Source organism: Vitis vinifera, chromosome 17 (genome assembly GCF_030704535.1).
Source record: "Vitis vinifera cultivar Pinot Noir 40024 chromosome 17, ASM3070453v1".
Classification (NCBI taxonomy): domain Eukaryota; kingdom Viridiplantae; phylum Streptophyta; class Magnoliopsida; order Vitales; family Vitaceae; genus Vitis; species Vitis vinifera.
In genome coordinates, this window is record NC_081821.1 from 4,715,679 (window position 1) to 4,743,149 (window position 27,471).

Sequence of the window (27,471 nt, forward strand, 5' to 3'; positions counted from 1 at the left end):
TTATTCATCAACATTTTAAAAGTATATAAATAATTAAAACAAATAAAATAAATTTAAAATAATAAATAAAAATAATTTAATTTTAAATCTTTTTTCACTTCTATTGTTTTCATTTACTTTTAGTTTTCGCATTTTCCTTTAAAATTTTGAATAATTAATTTTTATTTTTATATTTTTCTCCGTTTCTTTTATTCTTATATTTTCTTTCATTCATATTTCCCATTTTTCCTCGAGCTTTTCATCAACACTCATTGCACTTGTTGGATATTTATTTGAACATGTGCAAAATAAGAGTATACTTGGGGTAGTAAGATTATAACTCCCATGACAAATATGAAAAAGGTAATGGGAACAAAACATATCATATTAGGATTCCAAAAAGATTAGTAAAAAAGGAAAAAAAAGAAAAAAAAAAAACCAAGGTATGAACCAATTACTCAAAAAGTCCCAACAACAGCTTCTTCCATGTGCTGGCTGTGTATCCACTCATACCAACCAGACACCCACACTATTGTCCTTTTTTAACTTTGAATTGGATTCACTTTAGGATTTAGTGGTCATCCTCTTATTCAATCCAAACCCAACTCTCCATCTCGCATGCACATTATTGTTATTATTATTGTTTTTGTCATTCATCTCATCTTCTTTCTTGGAAGAATCTCTCTATTATTGGATGCATCTCTTCACAGTGTTCACACTATTAAATATATATGACTCATCCACCATATCCATTATGTATAATGTTATTCAAACTCAAGTCCACCCTCACAAAACCTCTAATTCCTATTTTCCCTTTATTATAAACAAGACATCAACAAACCCCCCTTTGTTCTTATCTACAACTAACCTGACAAATATCTATCACTCATCAAGATTTTTTGAGGTAGTTTTCATAATCTTGGAATTTTCTCCTTCACAGTTATGCTTTGCTCCAAGATTCTTCCTCTCTTGCTCCAAAGAAGGTCCTTTATTTATTTCTTTTTTCAGGAAGGGTTGAATCCATTGATAAAAGCAGTAAAGATTGGTTTATACAATAATTGAAGGCAAAATTGAGGGCCTGCAGGAAATGCCCATGCCCATGCCCTTGCCGTAAGCATATAGTAAAGAAAATGGCATCTCTCTAATGCTTGCTCCAAAATATAAAGTTATTTCCAAGGTAGGCCTAAGGTACCCTACAAGAAAAGCACATGTTTGCATTTTCCAACAAGCTTCTTTTTGCCCAAGGAATGAAATAATGGACAAAAGGAATTTTATGTTCATTGATGGGTTCTCTGTTCAAGGCTATATACTACAAACCAAGGGAACCAACCAAGGTCCCACACCACCCCCTGCCCAAAAAGAAAATAAAGGGTCAATGCTGGCTAGAATGGATGACTGCAGCTTGTCCCATTTGAAACTTCCTGATAGACAACAAAACTGGGAGTTGGGGAGGAAGGTGCCTTCAACAGAGGGTTGGCTCCATTGGATACCAACTTCACAAGTATCCATGTGAACAACTTTATAGTGATGAGCTGTATAAATATCCACACAAAAAAGAATGTCGATGAAGTTACCTCTAATCAAGGACAACTAGAAGAATTGCTGGAGCCAGTGACAGTTCACTGCATCCTTCTCCAAGTCATTCTTCAACTTGCTCACTTGTTGCAGAGCCTCCTTCAAGTCCATTTTCTCTAATGGCAAATCAGAGAACTCTTTCAAGAACTGGTGAGCCCGGGCAGCACCTCTAGAAATGTCATCAGGACTACTCTCTCTCTTTCGTTTGGATCCCACCTTTAAGCCCTAATAGACAGGATCAGACAACAAATTCCAACTAGTTTAATGCTTTATCATAAAGAAACAGCCGAAGGAATTAAAAATGCATGATTCCAACCTAACTCTAGCTCCACATGTGAAAGGAAATCAGATTCTGTAAGTTTTCTATCAATTTAAGATTGTATTCTTCAATATATAAGGCAGTTTATGAAGCTTTTGAAAAAAATTAAATAATTGTCCATAAGCTGAACAGTGTAATCAACCAAAACTCCCTCCCAAACACTTTGATTGACTAGAGATCACTTTTTAAGGTAAAACTCACGTTTATTTTTTATTTTAGTTTTTTGAATTTCCATACAAATTTGAAAGCTCATGGTATAGTTTTGAATTTCCATACTATAACCATGAGGTTCAAATGTAAACATTACAGTTGAACCCACATCCTTTTGTCTGATTTTATTCTTAGTCAAAGTTATGTCCTAAGTTAAGCTTAACAAATGAAGGGTCCTAGCTCTCTTTTGAAAAATTGTCTCCAACAGATGTTAGAATACTAATATTATTGTCATTATTATTATTCCTTTTCCCCCCCTTATTACTTGTGTGAGTGAATTATTTCTCTTTCCATTTGCTTTGAGTGGCAGCAAGATGCAGCCCCATGTTTGGACTGCTCACTCCTAAACCAGCTGACCAACCATCAAATCTAAAGCCCAAAAGAGTCCAGCAAACCAAGCTCAATGAGCTAAATTTATTGAAAAATGTCTTCGTCATGATTTCTCCAAGACCCATCCAAATACCATTTTGATTCTCCTACTAGTATAATGCTATATACAATTTAAATTTTATCTTGAATGTTGCACCAAGCTTGTAGGATTTTAGTCCCATAATTTATATCATGCTCTCTAACACCCTCCGTCATACTTGGCACAATACTCACATGGGAGATACATAGGCACACACAGACCCATAGACAAACAAACCACAACCAACCTCCTTTGGGCTCAATAAATTAAAGAAATAAACATACTGCCAAAGGAGATTCAGATACCATGTCATATAACCAATTTTCTAAAAACTTAAGCTTGTAGAATTTGAACCCACAATGCCTGTCATGCTAACAGCCAACTCAATAATTTGACACAACTCTCATAGCTATAGTTGAAGTCTGGAGTACTCATGCATCTACTTCAGATAGTTTGATGCGTTGCCCCGAGTGCACCAAACCAAGTAATTGACTCTCGATTCCATTCTATCACCTTATTTGACACACTCTTACATCTACAGTTAAAGTTTGTAGTACTCATGCATCAAATTTCAGTTTCATGACAATAATATATATATATTTTTTTTGATAGGTAGTTTCATGACATTAATTGATTTTAGAAATGAGCAATTTTTAACATTACCATAAAAAACCAAGGATCGCTTAAGCAGAAAGCATTTTGAAGCAAGGTAAAAACTATTTTTGTTGTCATGAGCACTGTAGGTCAGAGAGCACTTTAAAGAAATGTAATAACTATTCACTGTCAGGAGCACTGTAAGATCATTAGAGACCAGACCTTGTCACTAGCATCATTTGAAACGATTTCAGTAGGTGAGAAATCTTCCAACTCAGCAGCCTTTTCTCTCGCAAGAGTGACAACACTTTCAGGAAAGTTTGCAAATTCTGCAACATGTATACCAAAACTTTGGTCACAAGCCCCTGGCTCAACCTGAAAAGTATGAGCACATCAAGACTATGAGTAGATGCAGCTTTTTTTCAATGAATATATGTATGAACTAGCCTGCTATTAGCAAAGGTAAATAGAATAAACATCTTGTTGTAACTTAATTCGAGAACAACTCAATTACACTTACAATTTTCTAACAAAATGCAAGTTAAAACAGATCTGCCACATGCTTACAAAATGCACACAACTTCAATCATCAGAAGATCCATTGTGCTTATATTTTATATTGCAATAAGTCATGCATGAAAATATGCAAACAGGCAGCATGTTCAAACACTGCACTGAAATATCAAACCTGGAAATGTCACATTATTGTAGAGAACTACTGAAGCATAACCAACAAGGAAAACAATATGGTTTTAACATGTTTTTCAATATGGGGCTATGTAAAGTGACTCTAAAAATATATGACAACCATTAATCTTCCACTTTCTGGTATTCTTGAAAATTTATCACCTTCCATCTGCATCATGGATATTACTCGACTTCTAAAAGGCAAAAGATAGAGCTGACCTTGTTTTCCTATAAGTTGGCTGTCAGCCACAAGGTTACAATGATGTAAAACCCATGGCTTACAGCAAGGCAAGTATCAGAAATTTTGCATTTGCTTCATATAAACATCATCACAAGGAAAAGAACAAAAGAACAAAAGAACAAGATCTATTTTATTTTCATCAACCATTTATAATGAGGTAAAAAAGGAAAATATTAAGGTTGATTATCTCTTTATAGCAGCAGTAACCTGATCATTTGACTTCTAGAGACAAGCTTCAAAGTTCAAATCACACATGCATTGGCCATGAAGAGATTGATACTTGCAAATGTTGTCTAAAATATTCCTCCATCAATATCACTGATGTCTATGATTGTTAATATAATTCCTGAATACATGCTTTGCTATATACCCTTGTTTTCTAAATTAATATAGATACTTGATTGACATCTCTACAGATATTTCCATATTTTTGGAACATAGATGCAATGGTCAAAATTGAAATGATATAACTTTCTCTCAATAATCATTTAAATGTAAGAAAAACACTGTACATTAATCAGTCATGACAGACTTTCTTACAGCTCAAAACCTCTCTCTCTTTATATATACATATTGTTTCAGCTTAAGTAGATTTGCTAATTTTGAAGGCTATTTTATTTTTTTTAAATAAAACATAATGTTGAGATGGTTATATTCTATTGTTCTTAAAAAGTAATCTAATCATTTATTTGTTTTGTGTGTGAGTCAAGATGAATGTATGGGCGAATTTGGGACCAAAGTAAGACGCAAGCAAAAATTAGTCATTTTCTAGTAGATTTCCAGCCATTTCTCTCTCATCTCTATTAGTCTTTTTAGGTTTTCTTTTTTTTTTTATATATAAAAAAAAAAAAAAAAAAACCATTAGTGACAACAACATTTTTAAGCTTTTTAAAAATAAGCCTGAAATTGATATTGTCATTAGTGTTTTTATGTTTTGTTAAACATAAAATGTTATTTTTTGTTAGCTTTTTTAATTTTTTTTTAAATTGAAATTGCTAAGTTACTAGAATTTTTAAGTTTCTTTTTCTTTCTTTCCTTTTTTTTATTTTTATTGTTATTTTTTAAATATGGCTGAAAACCTAATATCATTAGTCTCATCTATTTATCTATAATATGTAATCACTCATTTGTCTATCCATGTATAGGTATGGGGATGAGGGAGGTGTTAGCTAGTATACATCGAGGGCCTCCATGCTAATAACTTAAGCTTTGAAAAAAAAAAATTGTTAAAAATCATACAAGTTAATAGCTAGCAATCATAAAAACATGGGTATGTGTGGGTTTCCTAGCTAAAACTCACAAAAATCATGGATACATGTTAGTTTCCTAACTAAAAATCATAAAAATCATGGGTATGTGTTAATTCACTAGATAAAAATTATAAAAATCATGTCATTATTTAGAAGCATGGTTAGAATATGTTGTTTATCAGAAAAAATAAAAAATAAAGTTAAATATAACAAAGCAATGTTGTTGCAAACCTTCTACCTCATCTTCATTGTTTGATATTATAAAACCCTTAAACCACAATTTATACATTGTCTTAAAAAAAATCAAAAAAGAAAAACCTATAATTTATTTTAGTAGATGGAATTGAGTACCTGGTATTTAAACATATAAAGAAAAATGCAAGATAACAAATATATAGAAGGAACAGAAATTGACCACCTCTGCAGGAAAAAGGATACGGCAATCCTAAACAAACAGCTGCAAGTAGAATTTAGAACATGTACCTACCTTGTAAAGCATAGTCAACTTGCGACTTGATGAGTCAATGTGTGCACTAACATGGTAATTGGCCACACCAACAATTTGCTTTTCAGGAGGCTGATGATCAGTATTTTCATGAGCTAATGCAGTTAGTTCATGAAAGTGAGTGGCAAACAAAGTAGGTGCTTTAATCACTTCAACAATGTGCTCGCATATAGCCCAAGCTAAACCTGAGCAACAGAATAACACTCGATGAAACAAATTATGGATGTGTTAAGGAGTGAAACTAAATTTTAACACATTCACAATTATGATCAAGTAAAGCGGTTGGATCACTAGAATGAAACCAGAGATGGAGAAAAAAGGGAAGCAAGTTCATTCTACCATGGTACTAAAGGAAACTAGTCAAAACTTGCATAAAAAATTAAACTTCAGAAGGTTTGAATCCAATAAATAGTTCTCAGGATTATTGTTTTGTGCATGAAGGCACACTGATGATCTCAGTAGAGTTTCAATATAATATTTCCTAAATCAATGAAAGCTTGTGGCAAGATCCATGACTTTTGATTCAACACTACCCCCTTACTCTGATGTGATGCTCACTTCCCCATCAAATTGATTACCGGTCAATTTGTAATTTAAAAAAAAAAATTCCTGTTATACTTAATGATCTGATCACTCAAAAAATGTGAAGTTTGTTCAAAAACATGCTGTTTTCTTTTACTGCAAACATTATGGGGAATCAGGTTTCCATAAGCTTCACACATTTGAAAATTGGACAAATCATGCATGGCTTATGTCTTGCATACTCACTGATGCATGGTCACATCTTCACAACTCAAGGACACAAGATAATTACAAGAAACCTAAAGTTCATACTTTTCCTTTCTTGTGGCAAATGTACAAGCATCAACAAGTATGATACCCTGGGAGTCTTGGATTGATTAAGTTGAGCTGCTATTCTCACAGCAATAATGTGTGTGTGTGTGTGTGAGAGAGAGAGAGAGAGAGAGCAATACACAATACCAAGAGAGCAAGTTCAAGCCAATAAAATAAGGTTCAATAATGGAACTAACCAAATCCATCATATGTAGATGTTCCACGGCCCAATTCATCAATGATTATCAATGACTTATCAGTAGCACCTTTCAATATTGATGCAGTTTCAAGCATTTCTTGCATAAAGGTAGAAACGCCACGTAGCTACAAAAGAAAAGAGAACACATCCTCAAAAGTTATCCAACAAGGATATAACAATAAAATTCCCTTTTATGGTACTTAATAAACTTTTCATCTTGTATGAGAAAAAGTCATCAAATAGATGCATGGTAGACATAGCATGATAAAGGCAAGAACCCAACTTGCTGGACTGCCAGTTTCTTGCCTCCAATGTTAAGATGGCAGCTGGGTTTGCCTCAAACACCCATGTGGTCTCCTAGATATGTTGTCTTGTTTTATAAGTCAGTAAGCATTCTGGCTGATGTGACATTTTTAATTGGGTCATTCCCACAACTGAATGGCCCTTGACAGAGCAATTATGTAGGCAAAGAATCAAAATATTTGTATTATCTTGAATTGTTTAATCTGTCAAAATTGCCTAATACTAAGTCTAAACAATTTGTATAGAATAATGAAATAAAAGGATATAACATCTTTACAATTCTCATATCTGACCCAAATCCACCCACTGGCCTGAATTAAATGGATGCATATCTATCCATCAGTAAACAAATCAAGTTCAAGTAATATTATGAGATAACTATGAAGCTGTTGTTTTAAGATTTAGCTTGAAAACTAGATCAATTATTGAGAGTACATTTTGGACTGGGCCCCAAATAAATGTGTTGGTCCTCAACTTCGTGTTTTTTTGTTTTGTTTTTTTTCCCCCTAATGATAAGCAAACAAGTCTCAAGTTGAGGTTCTTGAATTCCATCATACAAAAAATTCCACATTGGGAATTTTGAACATGATCTGATCCAAACCAACCATGCTAGCTTTATCAAGAATAATCCAACCATCCCAAGTTTACAAGATATACACTTCCAGGTTGATCAACTACTTGGATCCCAATATTTTATTTCAAGTAATCACTATGTACAAAATATAACTAAAGATTAAAAAACGAGAATATGAACTATTCCAAGAGCACATTAGTTTTCACCTAAAGACTCTTCAATGTGATGTTTTAAGGTACAACAATATGTTAGGGAATGGACTCATCTGGTGAATAGGACACTATCTGTAGGAAAAAGAAGAATAAGGGTTTTGTCTTTAAGAGGTTGACTACCCTAATCAAAGATCTTCTTGTAAAATGACTGCGGAGAATTGCGAGGGAGCATAATTGCCCTTCAAAACAGGCAATTGCAGAAAAGCAACGTTTTTAGAACCAGACCGATCATTGAACAGAAAAATTACCTATTCACAGTTTAATGGTCGAACCGATGGTTGAATTGTGATCAAACCAATGACATTATAAATATATAATTTATATATTATTAAAAATAAAAATATAGAAATTAAAAATTTTAAACACATTTCATCACTAATATTGATAAATTAAATTATGATACGAATAAACATGAAGATTTATTAAAATTTTAATATTTCTAATTTTATTAAATATATTTAATTCATAATTATTCTTATAACTAAGATTTTATTATTTAAAGTTGTTTAGATTTTACTAGCTATATTTTTTATTATTTTCAAAATTATTAATTGTTTTATCTATATCATTTTGATACTTATTATCCTATAATATTAGATAAATCATAAATCTTTATATTTATTTTTAAGTTTTGGAATCATATTATATATTTTAATCGTTTTTTCATATTGACTTATCTCATACAAATTTCCCACTAAAGGCCTAGGTGCATTCCGTTTCCTTGTATATGGCTTTTAGCCTTTAAAAAAGGGCCCCTTTGAATCCCACATTGGAAGATTCAGAAATAGAAGGGCTCAAACCACCCTATAAAAGTGCCATTCAAGAAGACATCAGTTACCTAGCTCAACCAATTAAAAATGGCTTCACATTGGGCCAGCTAAATGGTGGGCTTTAGGGAAATAAAAGCTGAGTTGGACATTGGGCTTTTAATAAACAAAGGATTCAATGAGTGGGCCTTTGAAAAACAAAACAAAAAAGTTACGTTGAACCAGCTGAACCGGCTCACTAGTTTAGCAATTGAACCACCGGGTTGACCGGTTGAATGCCAGTTCAACCCCATTCCAGCCCAATATAGTGAACCGTACCAGACCAAGGTCCGGTCAACGGTCTGACCTGTTGAACCAGCCAGTCTGGTCCCATTTTTAAACCACTGCAGAAAAGTTAGGAGAGATTGATGATTGCTGAAGCTCCAGAGGGGTCGAAGAGGCCATTGGTGTAGGCCCTTGGAAGAACATTAGATGTGGTTGGAATGAGTTCTGGCCCAAGGTTAGTATCTCAGTGGAGAATGACCTTAAAACTAAACTTTGGTTTGATAGCCAGTGTGATGTGTATCTCCTAAAGGAAGGCTACCCTTCCAAAAAAAACAACAGAAGTCCAGGAGCTTTGATTGGTTGTGGAGCGATCAGTCATTGAAGTCCTTGTTTCAAAAGGGCATTTTAGGGTTGGTAACTAGAGATGGTAAACAGCTTTCTTGAGTGCATTCATGCAGTGCCCTTTCAGGGAAATGGATAGGACTATTTAGTGTGGAGAGATGGGAAGAATGGTTTTCTGTTAAGTCTTTTTCCTTGACCTTATTTCCTGAGTCCTTGTCCCATAAATGAGGTTTGGCTTGAGGGGCTTCCTATGAGGGTGTGCTTTCATGCTTGGAAAGCTACTTGGGAGAAGACTCTAAAGATCCATCAGCTTATGATGAGTTGACTTTTGGCAAATAAATGTTGTCTACTCAAGGCCAGGGAGAATTCAGTTAATCAGATTCTTATTCACTGTGCTACAAATGGACCTTCTGCTTGCTTTATTTAAATTTCAGTAGGCACAGAAGATGTGGGAAAAAGGCACAGAAGAGCGTGGAGAATGGAGGGATTGCAATGGCAGAATTTTCAGAGAAGAGGACAGCTCATATCAAGCACTAAATTTGTTTTTCTAGGGATCTTTCTTGATTGGCCTTGCATCCCTTGGGGTTCCAACCTTACCTTTTCGTATTTTATTGAGGGTTCAGATCAAGGCTAAGGTGTATATCTCTCTTTTATTTTTCTTTTGGAATGGGGTTTTTGCCTGTGGCATTCTTTGTACCGTCCCTATGTACTATGTGCACCTCCATAATTCTCGTTATCTTTGCCTATCAAAACACTTTAGTTGCTGCTTAAAAGTGAAAAAGGCATTATACCATTTGCTTTCACTTTTCATGTGGTACCTAAGGCAGTAAAAGTTACAGCTAAGTCATGCAATCTTTTAGAATCTAAAATGCATTTTGTTTCATCTCTTCTTTTACCAAGTACAAGAAGTAGAGTTACACAGCGAGAAACACAGAAAAACAAAAACAAAAAAAATCCCATGAATAGAGTTTTATGAAAGCAATTTCTAAGTTTTGTTACCTGGGCTTGACCTAAAGAATTGTTTTAGAGTTGGCCCATGATGTCTATGCATTGAAAGGCCTTAGAAAAGCATAAATATTGCCTAATTTCACCTTTTATGAAGTTCAAATGGTTAAAAGGCTGACAGAATATGCTATCGTACTCACTTGGCAGTCTCCAGCACCCACACGAGCAAAAATACAATCTCGAACAGAAATATTGGCTTTGTCACAAGGAACAAATGAGCCAACTTGTGCCATCAAGATGTTCACACCAACCTGCAAGCACAAACAAAATGGATAGATAATTGTTGATTGAAATCCAAGGTATCCAGTGTAACAAAATCTCTGTTTATTTCCAGTATGTATATGGGGTGTCTGATATAGTGTCATCAAAAGTTTTGGGTCCCTCAAATGGTTTTTTGTGTCCAAGATGGAATAATAATAAATAAAAAAAACACAAGAAGCAGAAGCTAAAGAACAGGATTACAGTTACATTGTAGATCAATGTCATGCCAATTATTTACTTTGAAAGGGAAGAAATGACAGAGAAGAAGAAACATCCTCACTAGAATATAAGTATGATACCTGTCTAATGAATGTAGATTTTCCACCCATGTTAGGCCCTGTGATGATTTGGAACCAACTCTTTTCCCTGACCTGATTTGAGAGAAAGACCAAAAGAAGCGATAAATGAACCACATTGATTTCAAAAACGGCAGAAGATGCATTCTGGGCTATATGATTACTCACAAGCTTACAATCATTTGGTATAAAATTCACCCAGTCTTGAGCCTCCACACAAGGGTGTCTACTTCCTTCTAATATGATATCTCCCATGTGCTGTTATGGCCAACAAAATAATAATACCATCAGTAAGTGGTATTCCCTAACAGAAACAAGAGATCATGATTATGGCAATATCAGAAGCAGCAAATAGTTAGTAAATAATTACTGATGGAGAGATTTCAGGTCTTGTGTAGGCAGTAGGAGAACTAGTTGCCAAATCGGCAAAACTAAGTAAGACATCAAGTTCAGAAAGCAAGCGAGCTAAATTCTCGAAAACCTGCACAGTTGAAACTTCCTTCAATTTTGAGCAAAAGCCAGAAAGAAGTAACAAGACATAACACAATATAAATACCTCAGAGAAAGTTGCTGCAGTCTGAACTACTCGGACAACCAGCTCTCTTTGACAATCCTTATACTCGTCAAGTATCTTTTGGTATTGATCCCCTAATTTTTTAAGCTTTGTGTTTGTAAATTTTACCCCATCTTTCCGGGTTTCAAGGACAATAAATTTGGCAGTGAGCTTTTTCCGAATTTTTGGCTCTTCCTTCTTTGTAATTCTAAACACATGCCCAAATTGCGTGCCCTTCTCTAACTTTAAAGACTTATCCATAGGCAGATCAAGATCAATAGCAGTTTGTTTATGTAGATTGTGTATTTGGAGCTCCAGTGTCTCTTGATCATTTTTCAGGGAAGCTAGTTTTGCATCATAACCAGATGAGATCATGTATTCCCCATTCTCCAGTTCATTAAGGTCAACGGCAGCTTCCACAAGACCAATGAACCTATTTAAATGATCATCATCTGTCCAGGACTCAAGGGGATCCAAATACTTCTCTTTGATTAGTGATGAAAATTGTCCATCATACTGTCCCAAGGCACTTTTAATGTATGGAAGTCTAATACTTGACTGCATCCAAAAGAACAAAATAAAGTTAATATGAATTTTAAGTTTTAACTAATAGGTTAAACATAAATTTACCTGGAGATGTAAAAAATCTTATCATGTAAAATCAAAGTAACTAGAAGGCGAAAGCATGCAGGCTGTGTTGGTACTCCTGCAATCATTTCTTTTATTTATTTATTTATTTCAGTAGGAAAACATTACCCAAGAAGCATTATGACAAACCAAGAGACAAGAATATGCATAACAGAGTATTTAGGCCAAAAAAAGATGAGGAAGCACATTATAATTTGCCATGCATGTTCTTTTTGTCAAAAACAAAAATCTGTTAAAGAAAAAACACATCAAGAGAGGATGATGAGTACCGCACTAATGGAAAGTGAAATGGCTAAACCACTGGTCCACAGAAAAAATATTTTAAACTAGGAACACTTTGAGCAAAAGAAAGCATGATAAGAACACCAAAAACTCCTGTTTAAAGTTGAATCCCTACTTCATTTCAACGAAGCCAGAAATCTCACTATTAGAGGAGCCCCACAGTCGTTTCAATTTAGCAATGAAAGTAAAGGTTTAAACAAAATCATTTAGTTCATTAGAAAAACAAAGTACTCTGTTTTTCTGCTGATCAAAATTAGAGCAAATATAAATACCACAAGAGCTATATTGGTAATGTTTTAAGACACAGTTGGACCCTACTAAATAATTAAAAATAAAAAGAATAACGGTACCTACCTGATAAAGTTTTACAACATGCTGCAGACTAGCTCTCCTCTTCTCGAGAGTCCGCAACAATCGCTCAATATCTGATATTCTTTTTAAATGTTGTCTCAGATCTTGGCGGAGTGCAGTATCTTCCACAAATGCTTGCACCAAATCCTGCCTGCAGTTAATTTCATTTACATCTACTAAAGGCTGTTTCAACCACATGTGCAGTAATCTCTTTCCCATCCCAGCAGTACAGGTTCTGTTCATGAGACCAAATAGACTAAAATTTTTGTTTGCATCCGTTTTGCTCTCCAGGACATTCAATGCCCTTACAGCAGCAGAATCCAATCTCATGTAGCTGTCAAGATTGTATCTCTGGATGGTAAAATTTCCATAATTGCTCTCATCTGCAAGTAATTCTGCATAAGACAGTAATAACCCCAAAGCTCCAGGTGCAAGTTCAAAACCCGAAACTAAATCACGAACTGGTTCAATCGAACCCTTGACAAGCCTACCAAGATCCTGCACCAAATCCCTTGCCTTGAACTCAGTTCTCTTTCTTTCAGTTAACATCACACCACATCTTGACAATGCATCATGCAATGTTCTAGTTTCACTGGATTTGGCACTCTCTGAAGGCAGAAGGCACTCCCTGCAACCAAGGGCAACCAAAGCTGACTCCACATTTGTAAATTGACTATCGTCAAGAAATTCAGCCAATCCGAGGACTCTCCTAGTTAAGTCAACAAAGCCCAACCCAACAGTGCATCCATTTTCACGGAAGTTTGGAAAAAGTGCAACAATCACAGGAGAATCCTGCATCTCATTATTGGCAAACAAAACATCTTCAAAACTTCCAAGATTTCCAGGGGTCCCGCTTTTCACCAGTCTCCAGTTTGAGCCACTACCCTCATAGAGTTCAAGAGTGTGATCTGTTCTCTCCAATAAAAGATTACGAGCAATCGTTTCAAACATGTTTTTGCTCACACTCACACTAGAAATGCCATCAGATCCACTACCCAGTTGTCGCAAAGCGGTGGTAGTGTGGTAATATGTCTTTGCAATGAAAGTCGCATTCTCACCATGAGCAGTATAGTAGTCCTGATTAATTTAATTTAAAAAATAGAAATCAAATGTTGCATACATACAAAAGAAGCAACAAAATTTAGAATCCATAAAAGAAAGAGGAATCCTGATAAACTGACTATTGTCTAGTAACCAAGAAAGAATGCAGTAATAAGTTAAAACAAGTATAAAATTTGTGGTATCTTTTCTGGAGTTGAAAGTAACTAATAAATTTTTTTTAAAAAATATATAAAATAAGATGTAAATTGGAAAAAAAATGCAAGAGAAACAAATGGAAAACTAAGGTTAGTTATACACTAACTTTCCCTTCAATAATTAACCATAGCCACAAGGTATAAAAGTGAAGAGTCAGCAAAAGTTACTTTAAATAGGCCTAACTTTGAAGTGTAGCACTTATCTTCTCCATGATGCTGCCTAATTCAACTACAAGCCTAAATTTTAAAAATAAAATAAAACCCACCAAAGAATTAACGTATGATGAGGACACTTTCATGCCTCTAGGAATGAGAACACTCATTTTTAAAACCATTTTGAGCACACGAGTTATGACAAATGCCACCTCCTGATTTTATAAGATACCCCATAGGAATAATGCTTAGGGAACTTCATTTAACAATAACACTTCGCTTAATTACACACACTGATTACAGTTTTCTGTTCTATCATTCAACAGTGGATATAATTTCACCAACTCTGAATAGTGCATAGGGGTTCATTTCTTTTTTTTTGCCTAATTTTACATGAGTAGGATTCTACACAATAATCAATTAATGAAAGATGCAGCTCAAAAAGAAATTGAGATTAAAGATAGCCAAGGTGTGCTGATGAAGCTTTGCCTTCTTTCTTGGAATGTTTTTTTCTTGTTATTTTAGTAGGTAAAAACAGAAGAAAATATATAAATTAGAAAAAGTAAGCCCAGAGGACGACCCAAGGCATACAGGAAGTATACAGTAGGCGCCATAAGGCAAAGAAGAAAAAAAGGAGGGGATACAAAAAGCCTCACCTGCCCTCACCTAAAACCTAACCAATCAAAAAAGTCAATTAAAGGTTGTTAGCTGTATATATCTGTACATACCATAATTTGGTTTTTTCCTTAGGGATAATACCTTCCTAATTCAGGACTCTCAATTGTATATATAAACAAGTATTATTCCTCTAATAAAATTGAAGGAATTGAGAAATACCTTGATTCGGTTACATGGTATCAGAGCCACGTTTGGTTCAAGGGAATTTTCTGGGTTTTGGGTTTTGTTCCTAACAATCTGGAACAGTAACCTGTTACGTTTTTTTTGGTCTGGATTGCGTCACCGCCGACCCAGGGAGGAGCGCATTCTTGTTTCCGGAGCGTGGGAGTGCTTAAGGCCGCCGTTTCTTCTCTCGATTTGACTTTTCGACGTTTCCCATCCGGTGTTCGATCAACTGTCGAGGGATCGCAAAGATTCATCGACGACTGCGGAATCGCTGTCGCTAGTCCGGCGAACCCTGCCCCTCGACTGAAACGCCTTCTTCTCAGATCCCGCCACCCTCTCACGCCTTCTCTTCGCCCCGTTCTCCGTCAACCCGGTCTTCACCTCGGCTGGAACCCTAAGCCCCCCTACCGAAAACTCAGCACGGCGCCTTTCCTCATAGGCAGCACCGTGTCCGCGCTCAAATCCACGCCAGAAAACAAACCGTCGCCGTCGTCCGAGATCATTGAAAGCCCCGGCTTCCACTCTTCTCGGGCCCGACACACCTCTGTCTCCGGCTCGTGCTGCCGAGCTCCAGCGCCAGAGCCGATCCAGTTGAACTGCTCCACTTAGAAACCGAACCGATCTGAGTTTCTTCGCCCACCTTGGTCGCCACGACTCACAACTTTCAGGGTGAGAAAGAGAGGGAGTCAAGGGTTTGACGCAAGCTTTTGACCCTTTGACGCTTTTGACACCTTGTAAGAGAGATACTTGTCTCTTTCTTCTTGCAGTGGTAAATTGCAATTTCTGGTCTGGCTGATTACTTGGAAGATTAAATTTTATTGTCATGGAAGAGAGTAAGAATTCTGTTGCTGATATAGTGCCTATTGTGTCAAAAATAACTGAACACAAATTAAATGGGTCTAATTATATTGAATGGAGCAAGACTATCAAAATTTATTTGAGAAGTGTTGCTAAAGATGACCACTTGACTGAGGAACCTCCTAATGATCACACTAGAAAACTTTGGATGCAAGATGATGCACGGTTATTTCTGCAGATGAAAAACTCTATTAATAGTGATATCGTTGGTCTGCTGAGTCATTGTGAATTTGTTAAAGAGCTAATGGATTATCTTGATTTTCTGTACTCTGGAAAAGGAAATGTATCTCGGATGTATGATGTATGGAATGCCTTTCATTGTCCTGAGAAGGGAGCTAAATCCCTCACTGCATATTTTATGGACTTCAAGAAGGTATATGAGGAATTGAATGCACTTATGTCTTTCAGTCCGGATGTTAGAGTACAACAGGCTCAACGGGAACAGATGGTTGTTATGAGTTTCTTATCCGGTCTCCCATCTGAGTTTGAGACTGCAAAATCTCAGATTCTTTCTGGTTCTGACATTGGTTCCCTTCAGGAAGTTTTCAGTAGAGTTCTACGAACTGAGAATGTCTCATCTTCTCAGCACACCAATGTTCTTGTTGCAAAAGGAGAAAATGCAGAAAATGCAAGAAGGGTGAATAACAGGGGCGGAAACAGGGCATTTGAAAATCGTGGCAATGATTCAAGTACACTTGTGTGTTTTTACTGCCATGAGGCTGGCCATACCAAGAAGAACTGCAGGAAATTGCAAAATTGAAATCGGAGAATTCAAACTGCCAATGTTGCTACATCTGATACTGCTACATTTTCAGACTCCTCAAACAAGATCGTCACAATGACAGCAGAAGAGCTTTCTAAATATTCACAGTATCAAGACGCACTGAAAGCATCTACTCCTGTTAATGCTCTGGCAAAGTTAGGTAAAACATGTCTTGTCTCCTCCTCAAACAAATGGATAATTGATTCAAGTGCCACAGATCATATTACAGGTAATCATAAAACCTTCTCTACCTTCAGAACACATTCTGCTCCTCCTGTTACTGTTGCTAATGGTTCTACCTATGAGATTAAAGGGTCTGGGACTGTGAAACCAACATCTTCTATTACTTTATCTTCTGTGTTAAACTTACCCAATTTGGCCTTTAACCTAATCTCTGTTAGTAAACTTACCAAAAATCTGAATTGTAGTGTCTCATTTTTCCCTGATCATTGTGTGTTTCAGGATCTTATGACGAAACGGACATTTGGTAAAGGACATGTATCTGATGGGCTCTATATTCTTGACGAGTGGGTACCTCGACCAGTTGCGTTTGTCAGTACTGCCTCTCCTGTTGAAGCTCATTGTCGGTTAGGACATCCTTCTCTACCGGTGTTGAAGAAATTATGTCCTCAGTTTGATACTTTACCTTCATTAGATTGTGAGTCGTGTCATTTTGCGAAGCATCATCGTAGTTCTTTAGGCCCAAGGCTTAATAAACGGGCTGAGTCTTTGTTTGAGCTAGTACATTCTGATGTTTGGGGTCCGTGTCCTGTTACTTCTCAAACTGGGTTTCGATATTTTGTTACCTTTGTGGATGATTTTTCTCGAATGACTTGGATTTATTTTATGAAGAATCGTTCAGAAGTATTTTCTCATTTTTGTGCCTTCTCTGCTGAGATTAAAACCCAATATGATGTGTCTGTGAAAATATTAAGAAGCGATAATGGAAAAGAATGTGTCTAACTCATTTCAGAATTACATGAGTCACAATGGGATTCTTCATCAAACATCTTGTGTTGATACTCCTTCTCAAAATGGGGTTGCTAAAAGAAAGAACAGGCATTTACTTGAGACAGCTCGTGCCCTCATGTTCCAGATGAAGGTTCCGAAACAGTTTTGGGCTGATGCAGTTTCCACAGCTTGCTTTCTGATCAACCGTATGCCCACTGTAGTGCTTAAAGGTGATATTCCGTACAAAGTAATACATCCACAGAAATCACTTTTTCCACTGGCACCAAGAATTTTGGGATGTACATGCTATGTTAGAGATACAAGGCCTTTTGTTACTAAACTTGATCCTAAGGCGTTACAGTGTGTTTTCTTGGGGTACTCAAGACTACAAAAGGGCTATAGATGTTTCTCGCCTGATCTCAATAAGTATCTAGTATCAACGGATGTTGTGTTTTCAGAAGACACATCATTTTTCTCTTCACCCACAAGTTCTGCAAGTGAGGAGGATGAAGAATGGCTTGTGTATCAAGTGGTTAATTCAAGACCAACTGTTGGGCAATCAAGTGTGGTCGATTCTGATGCATCTCTTGCTCATTCGGGTCCTGTTGTTAATGTTCCTCCTGCTCCAGCCAAACCACCAATTGTTCAGGTGTACTCTCGACGCCCAGTGACAACTGATACATGTCCTGCACCAACTCCTTCGTCATCTGATCCTTCCAGTGATCTCGACCTTCCTATTAGCCTTCGGAAAGGTAAACGACACTGCAAATCTATCTATTCCATTGCTAACTTTGTGTTTTATGATCACCTGTCATCTTCCTCAAGTGTCCTTGTAGCCTCTATAGATTCTATTTCAGTACCTAAAACTGTTACAGAGGCCTTGAATCATCCTGGTTGGAAGAATGCAATGCTTGAAGAAATCTGTGCATTAGAGGATAATCATACATGGAAACTTGTCGATTTGCCTCAAGGAAAGAAAGTTGTTGGCTGCAAGTGGGTCTTTGCGGTAAAAGTTAATCCTGATGGCTCTGTGGCACGATTGAAAGCCAAGCTTGTAGCTAGAGGATATGCTCAGACATATGGAGTAGACTATTCTGATACTTTCTCTCCAGTTGCCAAACTCAATTCAGTTCGACTATTTATTTCTATTGCTGCTTCCCAACAATGGATGATACATCAGTTAGACATCAAGAATGCTTTTCTTCATGGTGATCTAGAGGAAGAGGTCTATCTGGAGCAACCTCCTGGGTTTGTTGCTCAGGGGGAGTATGGGAAGGTTTGTCGTCTGAAAAAAGCTCTCTATGGATTGAAACAGAGTCCCCGTGCTTGGTTTGGAAAATTCAGTAAGGAGATTCAAGCATTTGGCATGAACAAAAGCGAGAAAGATCACTCCGTTTTCTACAAGAAATCAGCTGCTGGTATCATACTTCTTGTGGTCTATGTCGATGATATAGTTATTACAGGAAATGGTCATGCAGGAATCTCTGATCTTAAGACATTCATGCATTCCAAGTTCCATACAAAGGGCTTGGGTGAACTGAAGTATTTCCTGGGAATAGAAGTATCAAGGAGCAAGAAAGGGATGTTCTTATCACAAAGGAAGTATGTGCTTGACCTGCTTAAAGAGACCGGTAATATAGAAGCAAAGCCATGTACTACCCCGATGGTTCCTAATGTACAACTTATGCCAGATGATGGAGATCCCTTCTACAACCCTGAAAGGTATCGGAGAGTGGTTGGGAAGCTGAATTATCTCACCGTGACGCGACCAGATATTGCATATGCAGTAAGTGTTGTTAGTCAGTTCACATCTGCGCCTACAATAAAGCATTGGGCGGCTTTAGAGCAGATTTTGTGCTATCTAAAGAAGGCTCCTGGTCTAGGCATACTATATAGTAGTCAGGGACACACTCGCATTGAGTGTTTTTCTGATGCGGATTGGGCAGGTTCTAAGTTTGATAGAAGATCCACTACAGGTTATTGTGTGTTCTTTGGCGGGAATCTAGTGGCTTGGAAAAGTAAGAAGCAGAGTGTTGTATCTCGTTCGAGTGCAGAATCTGAGTACAGGGCCATGACACAGGCTACTTGTGAAATCATATGGATACATCAACTCTTATGTGAAGTGGGGATGAAGTGCACAATGCCAGCAAAGCTTTGGTGTGACAATCAAGCCGCTCTTCATATTGCTGCGAACCCAGTCTATCATGAAAGAACCAAACACATTAAGGTCGATTGTCACTTCATTCATGAAAAGATTGAGGAAAATCTAGTCTCTACTGGCTATGTGAAGACTGGAGAGCAACTTGGGGATATTTTTACAAAAGCTCTAAATGGAACTCGAGTTGAGTACTTTTGTAACAAGCTGGGCATGATCAACATCTATGCTCCAGCTTGAGGGGGAGTGTTAGCTGTATATATCTGTACATACCATAATTTGGTTGTTTCCTTAGGGATAATACCTTCCTAATTCAGGACTCTCAATTGTATATATAAACAAGTATTATTCCTCTAATAAAATTGAAGGAATTGAGAAATACCTTGATTCCAATCAAAAAAGTCAATTAAAGGTAAAGGGCCAACATCTATGTACAACTTTGTCCAAGAAAGGCAACATCTTTCTTGGAATGTTAGAGGGATCAATGGGGGGGAAAAGTGAGAAGTTATTAAATCCTTGATCAAATCGCCAATGACAGACCATGTTTGCTTACAAGAAACAAAGGTCCAGCAATTGTCAATCTAGATGGTAAGGAGTTTGGGTGTAGATAGATTTTTCCAATGGGCTGTTGTGGGACAAGCAGGAGGGATCTTGTTTTTTTTGGGACAATAGGATGCTAAAGTTAATTGAAATGGAAGTTGGGACTTTTTTAATCTTTTGTCAGTTCTAAAACTAAACATCTTTGTCTGGATGTTTTCAAGGGTGTATGATACAATCCAAAATGAGGAGAGAGGATTTTTGGACAAAGTTGATTGTTATTAGAGGACTTTCAAATGACCCTTGGTGTTTCAAAGGGGATTTCAATGTGGTCAGATTTTTCAGGGAAAGGAGGAAATGCTTAAAATGCTTAACAGTAATAAGGGTTTTTCCAAAGGTCATAGAGGAGCTTCATTTCAAGGACCTCCCTTTGGAAAGTGGTCTCTTGACTTGGAGTGGTGAATATAATCAGTCCTCACCAAGGCTGGGTTGCTTCCTTATTTCTAAGAATTGGAAAATCACTTCAGCGGTCTGAACTAGAGTGTTTTGCCAAGACCAATCTCCATTCACACTCCCATTTTGTTAGATGGAGGAGGGATGAGGATGGTATAATGTCCTTAAGTTTGAAAATATGAGGTTGAAAGTAGAAGGATTCAAAGACCTAAAGAGAAATTGGTGAGTGGATTGCAATATTAGGGGCTTGTATGGCCACATCTTAGGAATCAAGCTGAAAGCCTTGAAACAAGATCTGAAATCTTGGAGTAGAGAGGTATTTGGGACTGTTATAACCAATAAAGTTGCACCTCTAAATCATATTAGTTTTTGGGATGCCAAGGAAAGAGAAGTTGTTCTTTCAATCAAGGAGAATGAGATTAGGAGAGAGGCAGTGGAGGAGTTTAGATAGTGAACAACAATGGAAGAAGTCACATGGAGCTATAAGGTTACCATTTGTCCTCATATTTCTTTATCATGGCCATGGAAGTGCTCTCTTGAATAATAAACATGGCTAAGGAAGGGGGCTTTGTCATGGGGTTCTCAATTAATGGAAGTAGAGGGGAGGAATGAAGGTGTCTTATTTGTTATTTGATGATGATAATCTTATTCTCTATGATGTTCATAAGGAGCATATAGAGTGCTTGAGTTGGGCATTAAGGTGGTTTAAGGCAACTTCAAGTTTAAAAATCAATCTAGAGAAAAGTGAGTCAATCCTAGTTGGTAGGGTTGGTTGCAAAATTGGAGGACCTAGCTAGAGTCCTAGGTTGTGGAGTGGTTACCTTTCCTACCAGTTATCTAAACCTTCCATTAGGAGCATCTTTAAGATCATCATGGATTTAAGATGTGGTAGAGGAAAAAGACAATACATCTCCAAAGGAGGAAGAATTACTCTCATTTAGAGCAACTTGTCTACTTTGCCCATTTATTTTATGTCCTTGTTATGTATTCCAAGACCAGTTAGGTTGAGATTAGAGCAGATTCAAAGGGACTTTCTTTAGGGTGGTGAGGCTCTTGAGAGGAAGGGGCTTGGTGTTGGTGTTTGGAAAGCTGTAAAGAAGGAGTGAGGGCTTGTAAGTGGTAGGATCTTCTTCGCGATGGGTAATGGACAAAGGGTCAAGTTCTAGAAGGATAAGTGGTGCGAGAATGTTCCATTGTGTAACTCTTATCCGTTTTTATTTGCCTTAGCAAGTTCTAAGGATGCATAGGTGGAGGATGTGCGAGATTCTTTTGTCTCTAGGGAAGGGGGTTGGAGCCCTTCTTTCTCTAAACCCCTCAATGATTAGGAAACAGGAAGTGCAGAGAGGTTTCTTTTATGCTTGGATAGGATGAGGGTGCACAGGGACAAGTAAGATAGGGTGTTTTGGACAGAGACTAAGAATTGAAAGTTTATTGTGAAGTCGCTCTATATGGCTTTGGAGTCAGGGAGATCGATCTCTTTTCCTTAGAACAACATATGGAAGGTGAAGGTGCATCCTAGAGTTACTTTCTTCATTTGGGAGGCGCCTGGGGAAAAGCTTTAACTTTGGATTAAGTCCAAAAAGGGGGTGGTTTTAGCGAATAGATGTTTTGTGTCATGTTGAAGAATAATCCATAAACCATATCCTTGTCCATTGTGTAAAGACAAGGGCATTGTGAGAGTTGCTTTTTGCCCTTTTTAAGGTGTTTTGGGTGCTACCATCGTCAATTAGAGAAACTCTATTAGGGTGACATGGGTTGTTTTTGGACAAGAAGCGTAAAATGGTGTGGAAAGCGGGACCATTATACTTGTTTTAGATAGTTTGGAAGACAAGAAATAGAATTGCCTTTAAGGGGGAAGAGCTCTCAATCAAAGGCTAAAAAGTTCTTTTGTTTGTTGTCTTTGGTTAGAAGCAAAGGGGTGTATAGATGATATTCTTCTAACTCTTTTTAGCTTTCTAGATTGGTTGGGTCCTTAGTGGGGGTGGGTTGGTTTTGTTCCTTTTATTTTGTAACTTTGGTTTATTGTCGTAGTGGTTGGTGGTAGCTATATGTGTTTTGTATACCTTGGGTTGCTATTTTGGTGACCTTTTTAATATATTTTTCTTTTTATCTATAAAAAAATAAAAAATAAAAAAAAGATGTGGTAGAGGAAAGATCTCAAAAATGACTTGCTATGTGGAAGATATAGTACTCATCAAAGGGAAAAAGACAAACTTTGAATAAAAGCCCTTTATCCAGCTTTTCAATTTACTTCATGTTATTACCTATCATCCTATGAAAAGTAAGCTTAAAGTTAGAAAAGATCCAAAGGGATTTCTTTTAAAGGAAGGGTGCCTTAAGAGAAAGCTACATTTGGTGAATCGGTCAACAATTTGCATAAATAGGAGTTGAGGTTTGGGTATTATAAGTTTGTCCATTCTTACCAAGGCTCTTCTCTATAAATGAAGTTAGAGATCACTACTAAGAGAAGATCTTTTCAGAGTTATTTCTGTGAAAAACCTCACTGTCTCAAATGTCCTTAGCAATTCCTTACCACTGTCTTGGAATTTTAACTTTCGTTGCAATCTAACGGATTCAGAAATTGATCTCCTTCAAAGATTAATGTCCTCCCTTAGTTCTGTGCTTTTCTCTCATTCTTCATTAGATTCAAGAGCGTGGTCTTTGTTTTCGTTAGGTTTGTTTTTAGTGAAATCTTTTTTCTTGGCCTTGTCAAAAGTCTCAAATCCTTTAATGTTCCTTCCGGCCAAGTTTTTATGGAACTCAAAAGTCCCTTCAAAGGTTAAGGCCCTCGCTTGGTTAGTAGCACATGGGAAGGTAAACACTAATGACAAGTTGCAATTGAGAAGACCCTACAAAGCCCTCTGTCCTCAATGGTGCATTCTTTGCAAAGGAAATGGACAGTCGATTGACTACCTTTTTCTTCATTGTCCCGTTACCATTGGATTTTGGCACAGGTTGTTCAATCTAGTAGGGTTGGTTTGGGTCCCTCCAAGGAGCCTTGAGGACATATTGGTTATTATTTTTAAAGGCTTGGGAAACTCATTAAGAGGCAAGACACTTTGGCAAATTGCTTGCCTTACTTTGATTTGGATGGTGTGGCAAGAGAGAAACAATAGGATCTTTGAGGATAAAGGGAGAATGGAAGAGATGGTATGAGATTTGATCTGGTTTTATTCTTCTCTATCGGCTTCTTGTACTAAAGCTTTTAGAGGAGTTCCTCTAAACATTCTACAACTCAATTGGATTGGGGTTTGTGTTTCAAAAGTTTGAAGATTGATGGGGTTTCTCTTTGTTTTTAGAGTTCTATTGTTGGGAGTTTTATCCTTTGTTCAATTTGTGTAGGAAGGACCTCTCATCCTTCCCTTGGTTTTTTTCTCTTTCTCTTGTCTCTTTTATCTCTTGTGTATTTGTTATTATATTAATATAATCTTCTTCATTTCTGATCAAAAAAAAAAAAAAAAGATCACTACTAAGAGAAATCCCTTTAGAAGCAATTATTGATGGGGATGTATGGGAAAGAAGATGGAGGATGGTGCTTTAGAGGAGTGAGAGAAGGGTAGGAGGTGTGTGTAAGATAATAAGAAACATATGAATGATCTTTAATAGTAAGACTCATTTCAAGGTGGCAACTGGCATAAGTTAAAATTTTTGAAAGATAGGACGTGGTGACTTACCCCTAGAAGTAGCTTTTCATATGCAATTTCCAATAGCTACTGCTAAAGATGCATAGGTAGCCCAAGTATGGGAGCAAAAAGGGGAAGGAGGTTGTTGGGACCCTAGATTCATAAAATTGATCCATGACCAGGAACTAGATGGGATGAAGGCCTTTTTGAGAAGATTGCAGATGCAGATTATTTGTAGGGATATAGAGGGCAAATCCACTTTATTGAACTCTAAGTGTGACAAATTCAAATTCCCAATTAAATTTCTCTATTCCTCTTCATTTAATGGAAGAATGGAGGTGTTCCCTTTCAGTATTGTTTAAAATCCTCAAGTTCCATTATAGGTTGGCTTTTTCACTAGGGAAGCTACATGGTGAAAGATATTGACATTGGATCAGCTTGAAAAGGGGGGTTGAAGGATGCTGAATAGACTCCACATGTGCAAAAGAGAAAAGGAAGTGATGGATCACTCAAAAGCAGCTATCCTATGGGTAGCTAATTTATACCCTCTTTTGAATAGAGTGGGTGATGCACTTCATAGTAATTTAGTGCCCTTTTAAGCTAACACAGATTAATCAAGAAGAAGTGGAAGAAAGTTTGGAGAACTGCTACTTTGTACTTATTTTGGACCATATAGAATAGGAGAGCACTTGATAATATTGAAAAAGTGGGTCAAGCAATCAAACAATCCTTTGTGTATAATATTTTAGAGTGAGTTAAATGTACATAAGGGATGGCCCATTATTCATGATAGACTTTATTGATTGGTTGAGCTCTAACTCAGATGACAAAGTTATTTTTTGTGTATCCCGCTACTTTGTATGGCCTTTTGGCGCCTTTGTACATGCAGTGTTTGCTTTTGTACACACTTTTGCTGGGCATTGTTAATATTTGATCTTTAACTATCAAAAAAGGAAATTGAGGTATTTAGAAATTATGTGCATAGATAGAAAGGAAAATAAGATTCTCTTGGAATGGACTCTCCTAATTGCACCTCCAAGTGGTACAATGGCACTTTCCCGTATTTCCCTTTTTTCTATAAAACCAAATAGGCATTTGTACATTGTGTATTGTAGTGGGTCCAATTTGAAACAATAACACTTTATATAGGGAAAAGCATCATCAAGATTAGATGAGGTAGAGCACTTTTAATTTCAATCTAAACAAAGAAATAAACGGTACCAACTATTGTAGCCAAGAAGAAAAAGAGTTTGGATTATGAACTCACCCGGCGATCAAAGAACCGAACAGCTCGAGGGTCCTGCAATGATAACAAGCGGCATAGAACTTTACAAAATTACGGTTCTGGACAATTTTCAAATTTAACCCATTATTTGGTTCCCGAGAAAATGGCGAAAAAGAAAAAGAAAGTATCCTCATTTCCTACTGTCATTCAGTTCACTTCAACAAAGCAAAACGGTTGGGTTCCCAAATAGAACGAAATTTTTTTCTCATTTTCCTACATTTTTCTCAGCAACCAAACAGAACATTAGGGCGTCGGGAAAAATAAAAGAAAAATATGTATAAGACAGCTTACCCGGGGTAGGGTTTTAAAGAAGGAGAGAAACCCCTGAGCTTGCTTAGCATCTATAACAAAAATGATTTAAGAAAACGAAATTACAACCAGTTTCGATGATAAAAATGAAAAAAAAAAAAAAAAAAAGCCTTGCACATCCATATAAGCATATATTTAAAAAACAAAAAACAAAAGAAAAAATAGAAAAATGGAAAATCCAGGGTTTTTCAACCTAGTTTGAGCTCAGGGAGCTTGCTGTGATCTTGAGAATCTTGATCCATGGATCAATTTGTCTGATGCTCTGAAAAGAGTAACTGGCTTTTAGGGCTTCTATTTCAGATATTTATGCTACTATTTCATGGGTTGGGAATGGCGGGAAAGACAGTGGCGGGCTTTTGGGAAGGTGGCGCGTCCAGTTCACGCTTTTGCATTAATTGGGCCGAAGGGCCCATGTTCACGGTTTCTCCAACTTGGTTTGGACTACAATAGTCCATGGCCCAATGGAGAATAACCTAGATTTTCGTTCTGGCCCAAATCAGTAGTTAGAGGGCTGGGCCGGACCAATAATCGATACACACAAAAGTCTCTATTTCAGGAATCCAAATGGATCATCAGTCCAAGATAGAAGCAAACCAGACAAACTTTGGGCATATGGCAATGATATGGAGCATAAAAAAAGGATAAAATCATAGAGGGAGAAGGGAAATTGACATGATTTATTTTGGTTGGTTTCTTGGTAAAATATAAAACAACTTTCTATTCTCAAAAATATAAAACAAAGTATTTTTAGAGAATATTTTTTAATTATTTTTAAGTGTTTTCACTTGTTTTCTAAGAATCGTGTTAAAAAGTAATTATACAAATATAAAAAATAATTAAAAATAAAATATTATAAATTAAAGTTATTTTTAAAACGTATTTAAAAACATAAAAAATAGATCAAAAACATTTGAGCCCAAGTAGACATTTGTTTTATAAAAAAAATTTCAAGAACCTATTCTTAAAAACTATTTTTTATAACTGTTTTAAAAATACTTTTCAAACAATGCCAAAAAGTCTTTTAAAAATAACGTGTCAAAAGACACTAATATAAGCATGATTGTCTTCGACTCATAACCATATTTGTTGAAATAAGATTAGATTTGGTCCAAGATTGAAGACCATCATCAGACTTGATAACTAGACTAACAAATTATGTAAAATATTGTGACATACCCACATAAAACATTTTGAGATAGATTGCTCTAACATAATTTGTCATAACATAATACACCAGTGAATATAATTATGTCATTAAATCAAATAAAATTATTAAGTTGATTTATTTAAGTATCATCTTAAGTCTATATAAAATCATTATCACAAAAAACATCTTTTGACTTTATGTTACCATGATTGCTATTTCATATCTCTTTAGTCGTTCTTTTGTTGTTTTAACTTGAGTATGCTTTCTTTTTCACTTTGACCATATCTTTTAACATGAGAATTATGATTGATATTTTCATAATTTTTTTCAATCTTTTTAATAATCCCTATTTTAGAACATTTATGATTAGTCTTGAAATTTGTTTACACCTTGCATTCCTTAAATTTTAAAAAAGTTATACCTTTTTTATTTAATTCGAACTTTCTTGGATATAAATATAGTCTTAAAATTTATGCTT

General features: G+C 36.4%; 1 protein-coding gene across 1 annotated transcript; it reads right to left on the reverse strand.

Moving 5' to 3' along the window:
- Nucleotides 1-1,098: 1,098 nt before the first annotated feature.
- Nucleotides 1,099-26,174, reverse strand: MSH2 (mismatch repair protein). The gene is made up of 13 exons (XM_010665243.3): nucleotides 26,040-26,174; nucleotides 25,829-25,878; nucleotides 25,520-25,552; nucleotides 12,664-13,737; nucleotides 11,383-11,937; nucleotides 11,197-11,307; nucleotides 10,995-11,084; nucleotides 10,830-10,901; nucleotides 10,410-10,520; nucleotides 6,801-6,927; nucleotides 5,752-5,954; nucleotides 3,309-3,461; nucleotides 1,099-1,779 (listed from the first exon to the last, which is right to left on the reverse strand). Exons 1-13 carry the CDS (start codon nucleotides 26,086-26,088, stop codon nucleotides 1,570-1,572), a joined length of 2,838 nt encoding a protein of 945 aa, XP_010663545.1. The 5' UTR covers nucleotides 26,089-26,174; the 3' UTR covers nucleotides 1,099-1,569.
- Nucleotides 26,175-27,471: the final 1,297 nt, after the last annotated feature.